The sequence below is a fragment of the Artemia sp. Qi Xiang Cuo genome, chromosome 14 (assembly GCF_049724085.1).
Source record: "Artemia sp. Qi Xiang Cuo chromosome 14, ASM4972408v1, whole genome shotgun sequence".
Classification (NCBI taxonomy): Eukaryota; Metazoa; Arthropoda; class Branchiopoda; order Anostraca; family Artemiidae; genus Artemia; species Artemia sp. Qi Xiang Cuo.
The window spans coordinates 56161088-56174748 of record NC_142807.1 but is presented as its reverse complement, the minus strand read 5'-3'; the positions used below and the strand labels follow the sequence as shown (position 1 = coordinate 56174748).

General features: G+C 34.0%; 2 protein-coding genes across 2 annotated transcripts in view; one reads left to right on the top strand and one right to left on the bottom strand.

Annotated features, from left to right (window-relative positions):
• LOC148944658 (uncharacterized) overlaps positions 1–13661 on the top strand; it is a 324369-nt gene that overhangs the window by 216982 nt on the left and 93726 nt on the right. The window lies entirely within an intron of this gene.
• The window catches only part of LOC148944659 (uncharacterized), a 63869-nt gene continuing 51867 nt past the window's right edge, over positions 1660–13661 (bottom strand). Inside the window, exon 6 of the mRNA XM_089100568.1 lies at positions 1660–4947. Coding sequence (XP_088956694.1) covers positions 4651–4947 — 297 coding nt within the window. The 3' untranslated portion in view covers positions 1660–4650. The remainder of the gene's footprint in view (positions 4948–13661) is intronic.

Below are 13661 nucleotides of genomic sequence, written 5' to 3'. Positions count from 1 at the left end.
CATAATCAATAAGGTTTGCTGTCTTACCATCACGTGAATATCCTGTTAGCTTATGAGCCATTCTATGACCAGACACCGTATTGGTTATGACTAGATTATTATACCTTAAAAATTGCAAAAGTCTGTATCCATTACTCTTTTCTTTTCCTACACCAAATTTACCTAAGCTGGGATACCAGCTATCCCTATTTCTATCAACCTAGGCGTTAAAATCTCCCAGTAATAATATCATATTTCTACCTGGGGCCTTGTCAATTTGCTCCTGTAACTGTGAGTAAAATTCCTCTGAGTCACTAGTATCTCCGTCAGTCGGTTCTATTTATTTTTATTGGCTGTTTTTTTTCAGTTTTTTCGACAGAACATTAAATAAAAACTCAGTTTTTCAATTCTTAGCATAACTGGTATACTGTTTTTGACACCAGTGCTAATAAGGACAATTTATATCTATTATATTTGTGTATTCAACGGATGGCTATGGCTGTTAGCCTGTTCATATATTTCAAAGAAAAGTTCATTTTTTTATCTATACGAGTGGTCTAGGAAACAAAGGGAAGGTGTCAGGACATCGACACGTTAGGACCACTACCGTTAGGACTTCGAAATAATCTGTCATAATGTCGATAAAATATCCGTCAGAACCACTAACCGTCAAGACATCGACAGTCATAACATCGACATGTCAGCGTTCATTGACAGTCACAATCGCTACCCGTCAGAACATAGGCAGTCATAACATTGGCACATCGACAAAATCCGTTATAACATCTAAAATTTAAAACTTTAATTTTTGGGGTTTAGGTGGAAAAGGTGCCTAGGCTATGTTACGTATTTAATATATGCTATACTTTACCTCCATCCTCTTATGTGCCAATATATAGCCAAAATTTGTTTCGAAAATATATGTCTGCATAGTAAAAAAAATGTTTGCATAGTAGTCTATCTTACAGAGACTAAGCTAATTACCTCTGAATGCAGACACAGAAATCGGTTTTATTCAGATTATATTGGTTTTACTCAGATCAAGAACTTGACCCGGGTTGCTATATTAGACAAGTACCAAAAGATGAGAAAAAATGGATCACTTAACCAACTCTATACATTAGATTATTAATTAAAATATATCTGCATAGTTTTTTGTGTTACAGAGACTAAGCTAATTAATGCTGACATAGAAATTGGTTTTACTCAGATTAAGAACTTGAGTGTGGTCGCTATAATTGACAAGCATCATAAGATGAAGCCAAAGAGGATTACTTAACAAACTCTATACATTAAATAATTAATTAAAATATGCCTCTATAGTAGTTTCTCTCAGAGACTAAGCCAACTATCTCTGATTGTAGACATAGAAATGGATTTTTACTCAGATCAAGAACTTGTGAGTGATCGTTATAATAGACAAAGTATGTTGCCGATATTTTCAAAAAAAAATCCAAACTAATTTCTAATGTTTGAAAATGATGTATCTTTTAATGGTGATTTTGAATATCTTTAATTTATTTTGTCTAACTTAATCAATCAAAACGTATGAGAAAATTAAGAATTAATGAAGAATAAATTGTGACCTCATTGTATCTTTTCTTCCCGTGAGATGTTATAACTGGTCTCGGAGACAAAATTAGTTAGAATAGAATGGAATATGATTTATTGGCTAAAATAGCAAAAAAGCCAGCATAAGAACGTCAGAATTACAATAGTAAAACAGATTTTAGGGGATAGTCATAAAACAAAAATTCAAGCAATAACAAAACAGAGGTTAGGGAATAAACATTAAACAAAAGTTATAGGAATTATTAAAATGGAAACAAAATAGTACCTCATGGTCAACATTTGGGGATAAAGGTCCAGTTGGGTATTAGGAGTTTTTCGAGCATCGAGTCTTGTATCAGAAAGGGTTGGGGGATTTTCTTTAAAGGGAGGGCGAAAACGTCGATGATAGTCAGAACTAAGGCACTTGTGACCATAGTTCAAGGTAAGGATGTGATGTCATAATTCCAATGTAATATGTTCAAGTCTAGCCAAACCTTCATCGTCTGTAGTATAGGCCGTCCCAAGAATAATTTTTATTGCTCTTTTTTAATACTTGCAATTTTAGAACATAGGTCTTTGGTCAACCCAGGGTGCAAGACAGGGACAGCATATTCCAGACAGGGTCTTATATAAAAACAATCAATTATTTTAAGTTTTTGGATTGATACGGAGAACCACTTGAGAAGAGAGAAAGACTTAAGGAAGAAACTACCTGACTTAAATAAGTGGGAAATGTGGGAATTCCATTGAAGGTCGTTGTCCAACTGCAAACCAAGCAGTTTAACCACATTTAAACTTGGTATGCAAAGGTAATTACTGATAGGGGTATATTAAAAAAAAAAATAATAACATGAAACTGCTTTTGTGTATGCTTAAGCTGAGTTTAATATTGACAAGATTATCCTTTAAATCGTTAATTAGTGAATCGAGTGTAACATTCAAAGTATTAGATGTTTGACAAAGGTTCAGCAATGTCAAATCATCCGCAAATTTAAAAGAGTTGTCACAACTTGGGAAAACATTATTAAATCTATTAAAAATGTTAAAAGACCTAGCTTAGTCCCTTGAGGTGCTCCATTCGAAGTCGTGGGAAAACTTTATGAATCGCTGTTAGGGAGGACTACACATTGCTCACGGCTAGAAAAAAAACTAGCTAATATACGTAAAACAAAATCTCTTGAACCTAAAGCCTTTGCATTATCTATAACTGTCTGATGTTTTAAATTGTCGAAGACTTTACTAATATCAGCAAAAACAGAATCAACGTAGGAACTATTCAACTCAAGATGTTTGAAAATAGTGTCAAGTATATAAATTTAGCAAAGCGTGGTTCTATGATTCGGCCTAAAGCCAAACTGATTTGGGTTGATTTTATCATGAATATCGCCAAAAGGGAAATGGTAAATAAAACTTTCAAATATTTTAGAGAAAATAGAGGCTTTAGATATTGGTCTTCAGTCAGAGAGAACTTTTCGGTTCCTACTTTTCGATATAGGAGATATAATAGCTCATTTAAAACACACTGGAAAATACCAGCTACTAAACATTGGTTTAAAAATAGCAGTTAGAGGTACACTTAAATACTGAGCACATTCCACATTCAATTTGGTAGGGATATCACCTAGGTAAACTGACTTATTTGTGTCAAGAAACTAAAGTTTAAGTTGAATCTGATGAAATTCAATCACAGGAATGTCACTCACTGTACTGTTGGCCGGCATATGCTGGAGTGGTGAGTGAATTTTAAAAAATTGGAGCAAAATGATCATATATGACATCCGCACTCATTGGGTCATCATTACTGTCCAGTAAGAAAAAATTTGAAGAGACCTTTCCCACGGGATCTTGGACACTTTCGTGGAATTTCTTAGGGCCCGAACACAATAACTTATTAAAAGCTATCCCGCAAGGTTTTCTCCAAAGTTGTCTAAGCTACATTTTGAGACAGCTACTTTGTTCAGTATAATAAAAATGTCTATTAATTATGTGCTTAGAGATGACACCAAACCTTAGAATCCCCGGAGAAAAGACTGCAAGTTATAAAATTGACTCATTGTTTGCAAATAGTATTTGTCATTAGGAAGCATATCAACGTTTTTCAGGGGGAGGGGTGGTATTTCGGGGGGGCAATGGACTTTCTACGGGAGAATTTTTAATTAGGATATAAGTTTCTGAGGGGAGGGGCCTTTCCAGGGGATAATGTTACGCAGCATAATTTTCCAGAATTTATACACGTAATTCGTTTAATTTGTCATAGTTTCTTGTTGGTAACCCCATTTCACATATGGAGACGATCTGTGGAAATTTTCCAGGAAAAATTTTCAGAAGAGGATTTTTACGTGGAAGAGATATATCATCGTAGAAATTGTTCATGGGAATATTTTCTGCGGGAGAAACTTTGATTTGTAGGAGGAATATTTCTAACAAATATTTTACATAGAGATTTGTTCCATCATAATCGGGAAAAAGATTAACAGTTAATTGAAAAACACGTTTCTTTTCAAATGATAGTTGGTTTTTTTTTTTAAAGCAGAATCGTAAGCAAGATAATTTCTGGAGGGAATTGGCTGTAAAGATGGAATTATCTGAGTACAATTTCTGGGGAATAGTTTTACGTGAGTGGAAACTTCTATGGAAGATTTTTGTTTGGGGGGATAGTCCACGACGGGGATGAATTTTCCGGGATTATTTGACAAATGATCAGAAATTAAATTTTTATGAGTATTTTGTTTCTACTGACAGTAAGGAGTAACACTAAAACTTAAAACGAACAGAAGTTAATTTACATATTAATGGCCCACCCTCCTTAATAATCCACTCAATATGCTAAAGATTTACCTCTTGTCTCAATTCTTTAAGAAGGATTCCTGAAGCACAATGGCCACGTAATTAGAATCAGAGCATGTTCTATAGAGTTCTTAAAAGTTTTAGCGTGAAGAGAATGCTATAAAGAAAAGGATAGCACTCCTCATATACGGAATAATTTCTGTGTTTCGTAAGTATTAATGTTGCTTCTTATTTTCAGTTGAGAAAACTTGTTTTTCTATCTAATTTCTAAAGTTTCGTAACTCTCTATTATGCTTTTACTTTTTTTAAACAAAAGTAACTATAAAAAATAAATCAAATTTTGAGTTTCTTAGTAACTAGTCTCAGTGAATTGTGTTTTTTCATATCTCTAAAAGGTTTCTCTCCATTGAATTCATACTCCTTATACGGTACTTCTTTAAAAATTGTGAAGCCTTTCTTTATAAAAGCTGCAGCGGAGTAATTTCCAGTTGCTTCTGCAAAAAAAGTAATAATTCCTTTGTCTGCTGCAAGGGTCTCAGTATGTTCCAAAAGCCGTTTTGCAATCCCTTGTCCTCCATATTCTTGTTTCACACTCACCATGCATATATGTATGGCTCTTTCAACTTCCAACTGTAATTACAGGAAAAGCTTTACTTAGTATTTACATACACTTCTGATGAGAAGAAACCATTAGGGCATTGCACTTCACAGAGAAGCATGAGTGAATCTTTTTAAATATTCATAGATTTTTTTTATAAAAGACTTGCACAGATAAAATCGGGTGGTCAAATCACCTCTATCAGCTTTTAACTATAATTACAGTAAAATACAAAAAGAAATAGTCACATGAACTTTATCTGATAGTAATGAAAAAAAAAGTTTTTCTGATAAAAGTAAAGAGCAAAGTTGAGACTGTTTCTTCGTAGCATATGTAACATACATCTATAAAACTAGCTCAAGTAAACTTAATCAAAATGTTTTTCGATATGTCGAGAATTTTGAAGAACTAGTGTTTACCTGAAAATACAAAATAAAGTATCATTTTTGTATAGTAGTAACAAAAAACTTTAGAGGTCTTTTGTAGCTCTGTAATAAAGTTTATTAGAACTTCCTTAGTTTGCTCCATAGTCAAAAGTGATTAATAGTCAAAAGTGATCAGAGGGCAACTAACCCCCTTTCCACTCCCACCATTTCCCTAAACACATCCAGTCAAAATTTTGAGACAGCAATTTTGCTCAACGTAGTTATAAGGTCTGGAAATTATGCATTTGGGGATAACACTTCCCGTACAGCCCTCAAGGGTTGTAAGTTATGCCCTGGGGGCATAAAAGCTTTATATAGAATGGGTGATCGTATAAACTTCAGAGGGTGCTTATTGGATTGCTAATCTATACCCCTTTTGATAGTGCCCAATTTTATATACACAGTGAAGGGAGGGTGGGTACCCCCCCCCCCACACACACACACAAACACACCTCGTATTTTCCCAAAATGCTTCTGCTAGAAATTTTGAGATGGCTATTTGTTGTCGTAGAAACTTTGAAAAGAGCTCAATCAATTGAAATTGAAAAGGAAATTGGAGGGCAACTAACTCCTGCTCCAAATTCCATCATTTCCCCAAATATATCCAATCAAAATTTTGAGATAGCCATTTTGTTCAATGTACTTTAAAGGTCTGGAAATTATGTCTTTGAATATGACAACTGCCCCTCCCTCCACAGCCGTCTTGATAAGGGTTTTATGCTATGCCCTGAGGGCTTATGAGGTATATAGAGAAGAAGGGATCGTACAAACCTCGTAGGAGGCTAATTGCAGTAGTCAGAAGTTCTAGTAGCCTTTTTAAGATTCAGTGATGGGAAGGTAGATACCCCCCTTCCACACTCCAGATTTTCTCGTAATGCATCTGATAGAAACTTTGATATGGCCATTTCCTGTCGCAGAAACTTCTAAAAGGCTCAATCGATTGAAAATTCAAAGGGTTTATGCCCTTTTTATAGGTCAAAAATTACTGGAAGGCAACAAGCCCCAACCCCACATCAATTAATTCCCAAGACGCTACAAATCCAAATTTTGAGACAACAATTTTTTTCACAATGTTGTTTTGAAAGGTCTGAAAATTATGTCTTTGACAACCCCCATACCTTCTCAAGACGAGAACATAATTTGCACTTTACTGAAAAAAATGGTTTTGGATGGTCAGTTCATTATGCATATGCTAATGTTTATTCTTTAGAGTTTTCATATTTTTTTATTTAGTAGAGTTACAATAGTTAAAACATTTTAAACACAATTAAAATTCAATTTTTAATAGTCAATTTGAATGGACTAACTTCAGCCCCCCCCCCCCCCCCAAACTGACAATTCCCCAAAACATATCCAGTTGAATTTTTAATGGAGCTTTTTTTTCAGCATTGTTGAAAGTTTTAGTATAGAGGATGTCATCCTCCCCAAAGTCATCAGTTTAGAGTATTCTATCAAGGATTAAAGGATAAGCATTAAACAAGCAAGTATCCAGAAAGATTTCAATCAAACACCAAGCATTAATCATCTATTGTTACCCAAGAACCTACAAAATAAATATGATATAAGCCACATAATAAATAAAGAAGCATATATTCAACACTTCAACTAGAGAACTTTACATCTTCCTTCTCTTAACTTTCTTGTTCTTTGAATAATCTCAAGGGATGGTCGAGGCTATAGATTAGATCAAGCCGGTGCCTTTAAGATCCTCCCTGATCTAGTTGTCTTCAAGGATGTATGTGGTGGGAGTACTGTAGTTTTGGCTTTAGAACAAGATGGTAAATTCAGATTTTCCTGATCACTTGGTTGTTCTTTTCCTCTTGGTGTCTTGAAAAAATCTTCCAGCAGACTACGATTTTGATTGGTGTCACTGAATGGGCTGGCCTTTTCTGACAACTCTATTTAAGTTTCAAGTAATTTTGCCACATCCAGGCTCGTCAATGATGGCATGTATTTTTACCGGTAGGTACACCCTTTGGTATTCCTTCTGGAGCGTCTAAACTTCCTATTGCGTCAGTATACCACTCGATGTTCTATATCTAGAGTTACTCAACAGTTGCTCAACTCATAGTATAAACGGGTCACTTTGGCCTTGTACTTTCTTTAATTTGATTGTCCATTTTTATTGAGCCATACTGGTTGAATTGGTGTTAACGGCTTGATTTGCTGTGTATCCCTGCCATGTGGCTCCTTCTTAGCTTCTTGCTGCTTTTTTCTGGCTACCTTGAACTCCTTTATAGGAACAGCTTTGGGCATAAGCCTAGTTTCTATTAAGGGCATTACCAATTTGAGTAGTCTGTTCATCAGAAGTTCTGATGGGGATGCTAAGTCGTCTATAGGAGCGGAACAGTAACCTTTTCAAATATTCCACAGCAGATTAATCCTGCCAATTCGTTTGTTAAGTTTATCTTTGAAGTGCTAGAGTTACTCTTCTAGGTGACTGTGCTGACGGTATTGCTCCTGGCTTCAGATGAATCTTTCATTTTTCCAGGCATTTTTCCAATGCCTTCAAAACATATCCTTGTGTTCTGCCGAAATTTCATCTGTGGTATTGTTGTCTGTTCTAAGTTGTATATGAACTTGATTAAATTCAACAGTACACTGGTCTCTCTGCTAAGTATCTCACTGGGCTTCCTGCCTGAGTTAACTATGTAGAAATCGTGTGATCGTAGTTACCTGCCCTTCTACTGAACATCTAAGTGAATTGTGCCAGTAGGATATAACTTGTGAGTATATCTGCAGTTAGCATTACTTTTGGCCTTGGAAACATCTTGTTAAGGTTCTGAGTTAGTGTAATGTTTGCTTCTGCACCTGTGACAATTTTAAATTCCAAATTAATTCCTTGTTTTTTAGATATTAGATACATCTAGGCAACAGGTTTGTTACACTTTTCCATCTTGCTCTGGACGCTTTCAATGAAATGATGTGATGGTGTATCAGCAACATTTTATTCTGTTTCTATACTATGAGAATTCCGTTGACTACTACTGCTTATTTTAGCAAAATGGTTTAGCTTCTTGCATCTCATTCAGCTTTTCCCTTTGGCAGGGCATTGATTTTCTTGAATTGATGACCTAATTAACACTCCACCACAATTATAGCACTTTGGACATTCAACAGCATCCTTTGATGAAAAGCATTTCTTGCTACAACATCCACCTCTTGCTTTACATACACTTTTACAAGTTCCTGGTTTGACATGATCATTAATTGGGATTGGGTTGTTTCTGTACTTTCACTTATAGCTATTTGACGAGTTAAAATTTAATCCTTCACTTTCTCTGATTAATCGTTCACGAATTTAGTCCTGCTTAACTCCAAAAGCTAGTCTATCTCTAATCATCTCATCACTTGTTGTTTCAAATGCACATTCCTTTGCTGTACTGCGCAACTCATTAAAGTATTGTTCTATTGATTCGCTGTGTCTCTGGTTACGTTTATGAAATAGATATCTGGCAAATATTGGATTTGCAAGTGGTTCAATAAGCTGATTAAAAACATGTTCATTAAACTTCCTTAAATATGCTTTAACATTGTTTGTTTTATTACAGTTAATGTTCACGTGATGAAAATGTCTCTGCCTTTCTCACCAGCCCATATCAGTAAATATGTACATTTCACTCCATCCTCTATTCCACTTAGTGGTAATGTGAACATGAGTTTCAGCATGTTGCTTGGAGTGGGCCCACACAACTTTCAAGTTAGTTCCATCCCAATCTATAGATCTGCAAGTTCCAAGTTCCATACTGTATTCCTTATACTTCTGACACCTTGTAGAGTATTCTATCAAGCATAGAAGGGTAGGCATTAAACAAGCAAGCTTCAGAAAATATAAGTATCGAACGTCAAGCATTAAGCATTCATTGTGACCCAAGTGCCTATAATAACAAATATAATATAACCCACTAAATAAATAAGCAATCAAATTTTAAACACTTTAACTAGAGAATTTTACAAAATGTTGAGGGTTATGGTGAACTAAAAAAAATACATTATATGTATACGGATTATCAAAAGCTTACAACTAAGGAATAACTGAGAATATTAATTTTTAAAATTCAGAAATTATAAGGGAGATGAGCAAAAAGGTAATATTTTCATGCTATTAATACTACTCCAACTACCACCACCACTACTACCACACTACTACATTAAAATTATTCAGGGGAGCTTTGAAATAAATCAAAAGACGCCATGAGTATGCACAACGTCAAAATAGCTTGTTTCAAGAGTTGATTTAGGTATTAAGTTGAAACTTTCAGAGAATACTTAAAGGGGAAGATCACGCCACTAAAAGGCAATATTTGCACACCACTGCCATTATTACTGTTGCTGCTAAATTTATTACTACTGCTGCTTCTATTGCAACCATGTGCAGGGCTAAGACCAATGAGATGAAAATTTCAAGAAGTATATAAACATACAGGTTATCGAAAGGACATAACGGCAATGTCATAGCAATGGCTAATTTTATTAAGTTGAAGTTTCAAGAATTTGATGAGAGGGATGTTCAAATGACCAAAAGGTAATAGGCTAATACTATTGCTTCAAGTAGTGCTACCCCTATTCAATAGTATTACTAGTATTATCAATACTAATACTGTGACTGCTATTACATCAATGTCTAAGAGAAGGGCATGAAGGTGAAATTTCAAAGAAATTTTGAAGGGGAAGATAACTGAATCTGAGAGCACCCTCTCTATGCAGGTTGTCAAAAGGGTGTAACAGCAATATCTTAGGAACAGTTAGGTGTCTTAAGTTGAAACTAACAGGGCTATTTGTGAGAGATGTTGAACTAACCAAAAGATAAAATTTTATCTTAATGCTTCTGTTTCTACTCCTACTACTGCTAGTGTTACTATTATTACTACTTACTAACTGCTACTCTCTAAAGCTTAGGCTGCTACAATTAATTTTAAGGCTACTACTACAACTTCTATTGAAACTAAGGGTATTAAGGCGTTAAATTTGAGATATAAAGAAGTGTGGAACTAAATCAAAACACAAAATGCCCACATAGGTTGAGGTTGTCAAGTGGACGCATCATAAATGCTTCAAAAATTGTTGATAGGATATATTAAGCTGAAATTTTCAGCCTATAATAGAGAGGATCTTGAAGAAACCAAAGGTGCTATGCCAATTTTGCTGCTAATGTTCCTACAATTATTACTACTGCGCATGCTAAGGGTATTAAGGTAAAGTTTTTAAGGAATATTCAGGCGGAAGTTCAACTAAATATGTGTTCTTTAAATAGTACCACTACAGTTAATGTGACTAATGACCCTAAAAGAATTAAGATGAAACTTTTAGGAAACGTTTAGGAGTTTCAATTAAAGGATAAAACTGTAGGCATGCAGATTTTCAAAAGGACATATAAGCAATATCATGGGCAGTGCCGCTTTATAGTAGCTATAAATATCATTGAAACTTTTGAAGGAGCTTATTCAATCAAAATATTAAAGGTGCTGGTGCCCTTTGTAAGAGTAACAAGATATTTGGAGGCAATCAATCCTTCTCGTAGGCCCCTTCATTTTCCAAGCGCACCCATACAAAATTTTGAGACAGATTTTTTGTTCGGCATAAAAGAACGGTCCGACAACTATGTATTTAGAGATATTAGTCATATTAACCCACCCCCCCTCTTAAACAAATATGCAATTGGCCCAATATGCTTTGAACCTAAATGTTACTTTGAAATAAATCAACTACGTTGTGTTCATGGTTGCCTATAAGAAACCTCACCAAATATATTGAGAACGACTGGCGGTTATAAGTTTTTAACTTACTGGGATACTGCAGTTACTACTTCCGCTCCTATAGTTTAAATTAAAATAAAGAATGCAGGTTATCAAAGAGCAAAGATAAAATCTTTTGGGATTAGGTTAAGTTTAATTTTTCAGGTCTACTTCAGAAATCATAAAATTCAATTAAAAAGTACTGTATGTGTCAGGATTCAAAATTGTTGAAAAGTTTCTTCAACATACAAATAGCAGCCGGTTTTATAAATTCTTACAGAAAAAAAAACTGAAAAGATAAAAATTATAGTTTTTTACATGAAAGAGACTATAACAATGAAAAACCGAACAGAAATCAATTTAAAAAAATTTTTCTTCAAAACAAGTTTTTCAAAGAAGAGTAAAAAGCTCCATTAAGCCAAAAATGAGCAAAAATAAAGTCAAATATTCTTTCTAGCGTAAGACTACTACAAATCACTATTAATAAATAGATTCAACACAAAACGAACAGCAATTACGATAAATAGCTAAGTCAAAATCAAAACGATCAAAAATTAACATAGGTAGCGCTGATAGCCCCCATGCCTTCTCAAGACCAGAACACAATTTGAACTTTACTGAAAACACAATATGTTTGAAATATTTTCACTTTTATTACTTTCATAAAAAAAAACTTATCAAAACTCTTAGATAATAAATGATAAACAATCCACGGACATTTTATTTTTTGTTGTTGTTTTTCTTTCTAAAATATAGACAGAGTGGCTGGTACTGCCTATTTTTAATCGAAAAACTTTTTCAATAGATTTTCATTCCTACATTTTTTTTTGTTATATTCATAATTTATTAATGATAAACAAATTTACTATGGTAATTTATTTTGATAAACAAATTTCATTATGATAAACAGAAATTTTTAAATTAATAAAACTATTATTCAAGTTATATCCACTCAAAGAAATTTATATACAAAATATAAACAAAACTGTCAATATAATCTTTGGCATTGCTAATATTTTCCAGTGCCTGATAATTTGAAGCGTGAGAAGGCCTTATTTTAACTAAATCTTTTCAAATAGCAAAACTCAAAATCATGTAATCTTAGTTTAACAAGGAACTAATTATTTTTGGTTCAACAAAGTACAACTCACTAAGTCACATAAATTAATTTTCCCTTCTGGCACAATAATTTACGTCACCATAAAAATCAAAGTAACTACCTTTGTTTCAAGATTAAATTCATTGACCGTTCAAAAGCATCACATGACCAGAATATTATTATATATAATTACATCAAAACATGCTTTTTTTTACATTTTAAAGAAGAAGTAACGACTATTTTTAACGAACATCTATAATTGGCCAAAATAATTAAAGAAGGGCCTGCTAAAAATCTAGTCTCTAGCGAATGAGAGTTAAGAACGAAAAAAAGGCTAAAAAGATAAAATTGAGACTTTAAAGGAAATGAAGGGTATTCCTAACTTCTGGAGCTAGAAACTAAGTAAGTTTTCTTCTTTTTATTTAGGATAAAGGCTACCACTATTCTGTCTAAGTTTCTTTTGAATATAATGGTTAGATAAAGCTGTGAACTGCTGGAACATTTCTGTTGCTTGGTAAAGACCAAAAGATTCTATTTAAATTAAGTTAACAATAAAATCTTTTGAGCCACTTTGACCAAAACTTTAGTTAGGGCGAAAACTCCTCTTTGAGAATTGCCAATTGACTTATACAGGGTTTGAACCTGACTGATAGTTTTAGGTAATCCTGAGATCCAATATGATCAATTAAAGTATACCGTAATCTGATTAAAATTGATTAGAGGCACAGAATAACCGCGTAAATAACTTATGATTCTTGTTAAATTTTTATTCTATTTTGGTTATTGGCTTCACAGTCCCGTTTGTATATTTTACTTACTTAAGGCTTGAGCCGTCTAAACAAAAGACAGTATTTTTGAAGGTTAAAATAATTTAAAATTAATTTCTTCCTACAAACACAAACTTTTAGAATAAGCTATGACAATCAAAAGATTAGGAGACGGAAACCCTAAGCAAGTAGTAAACTCTAGGAGAGCTTTGGGCTCCCCCTTTTTCCAGCCTAGTGTCTCTTGGAACTTAAGTGTAGTATTTATAAAATATCTTAAACCCAGAAATTTGAACTCCTTGGGCCCGTTTTCTACTTTTTATATACTTTAATAATAAATGTTATCGGTCACCAGATTTTTGTACCAATTTCAAACTATATCGCCTCAATTTATCACGCTATCATTTGACTGATTGTTACTTTAAGACCTCTGGGAAGAAAGACATATATTTAGAAATTTAAACATTCAGAAGGAACGTTTAGAGGAATAGGTTACCAAGGCCTGCTTAGAGCAACAATCAGACTAAACTTCTGGTACTAAAAGTAGGGCAATCTTGCAACTGGTGCCAGCGGTACTCATTTTTGGTGCAGCTTTCGTTTCAGGAGGGGGGAGGGAGGAAGGATTAATATAAATTTTCAATTTTGGTCAAATTTAGTCCTCCATTCCTCTAAAGAAGGTGTGTGTTCAGTTTGTCCGATGGTTGTCGTCAGGTATAGCAGTGT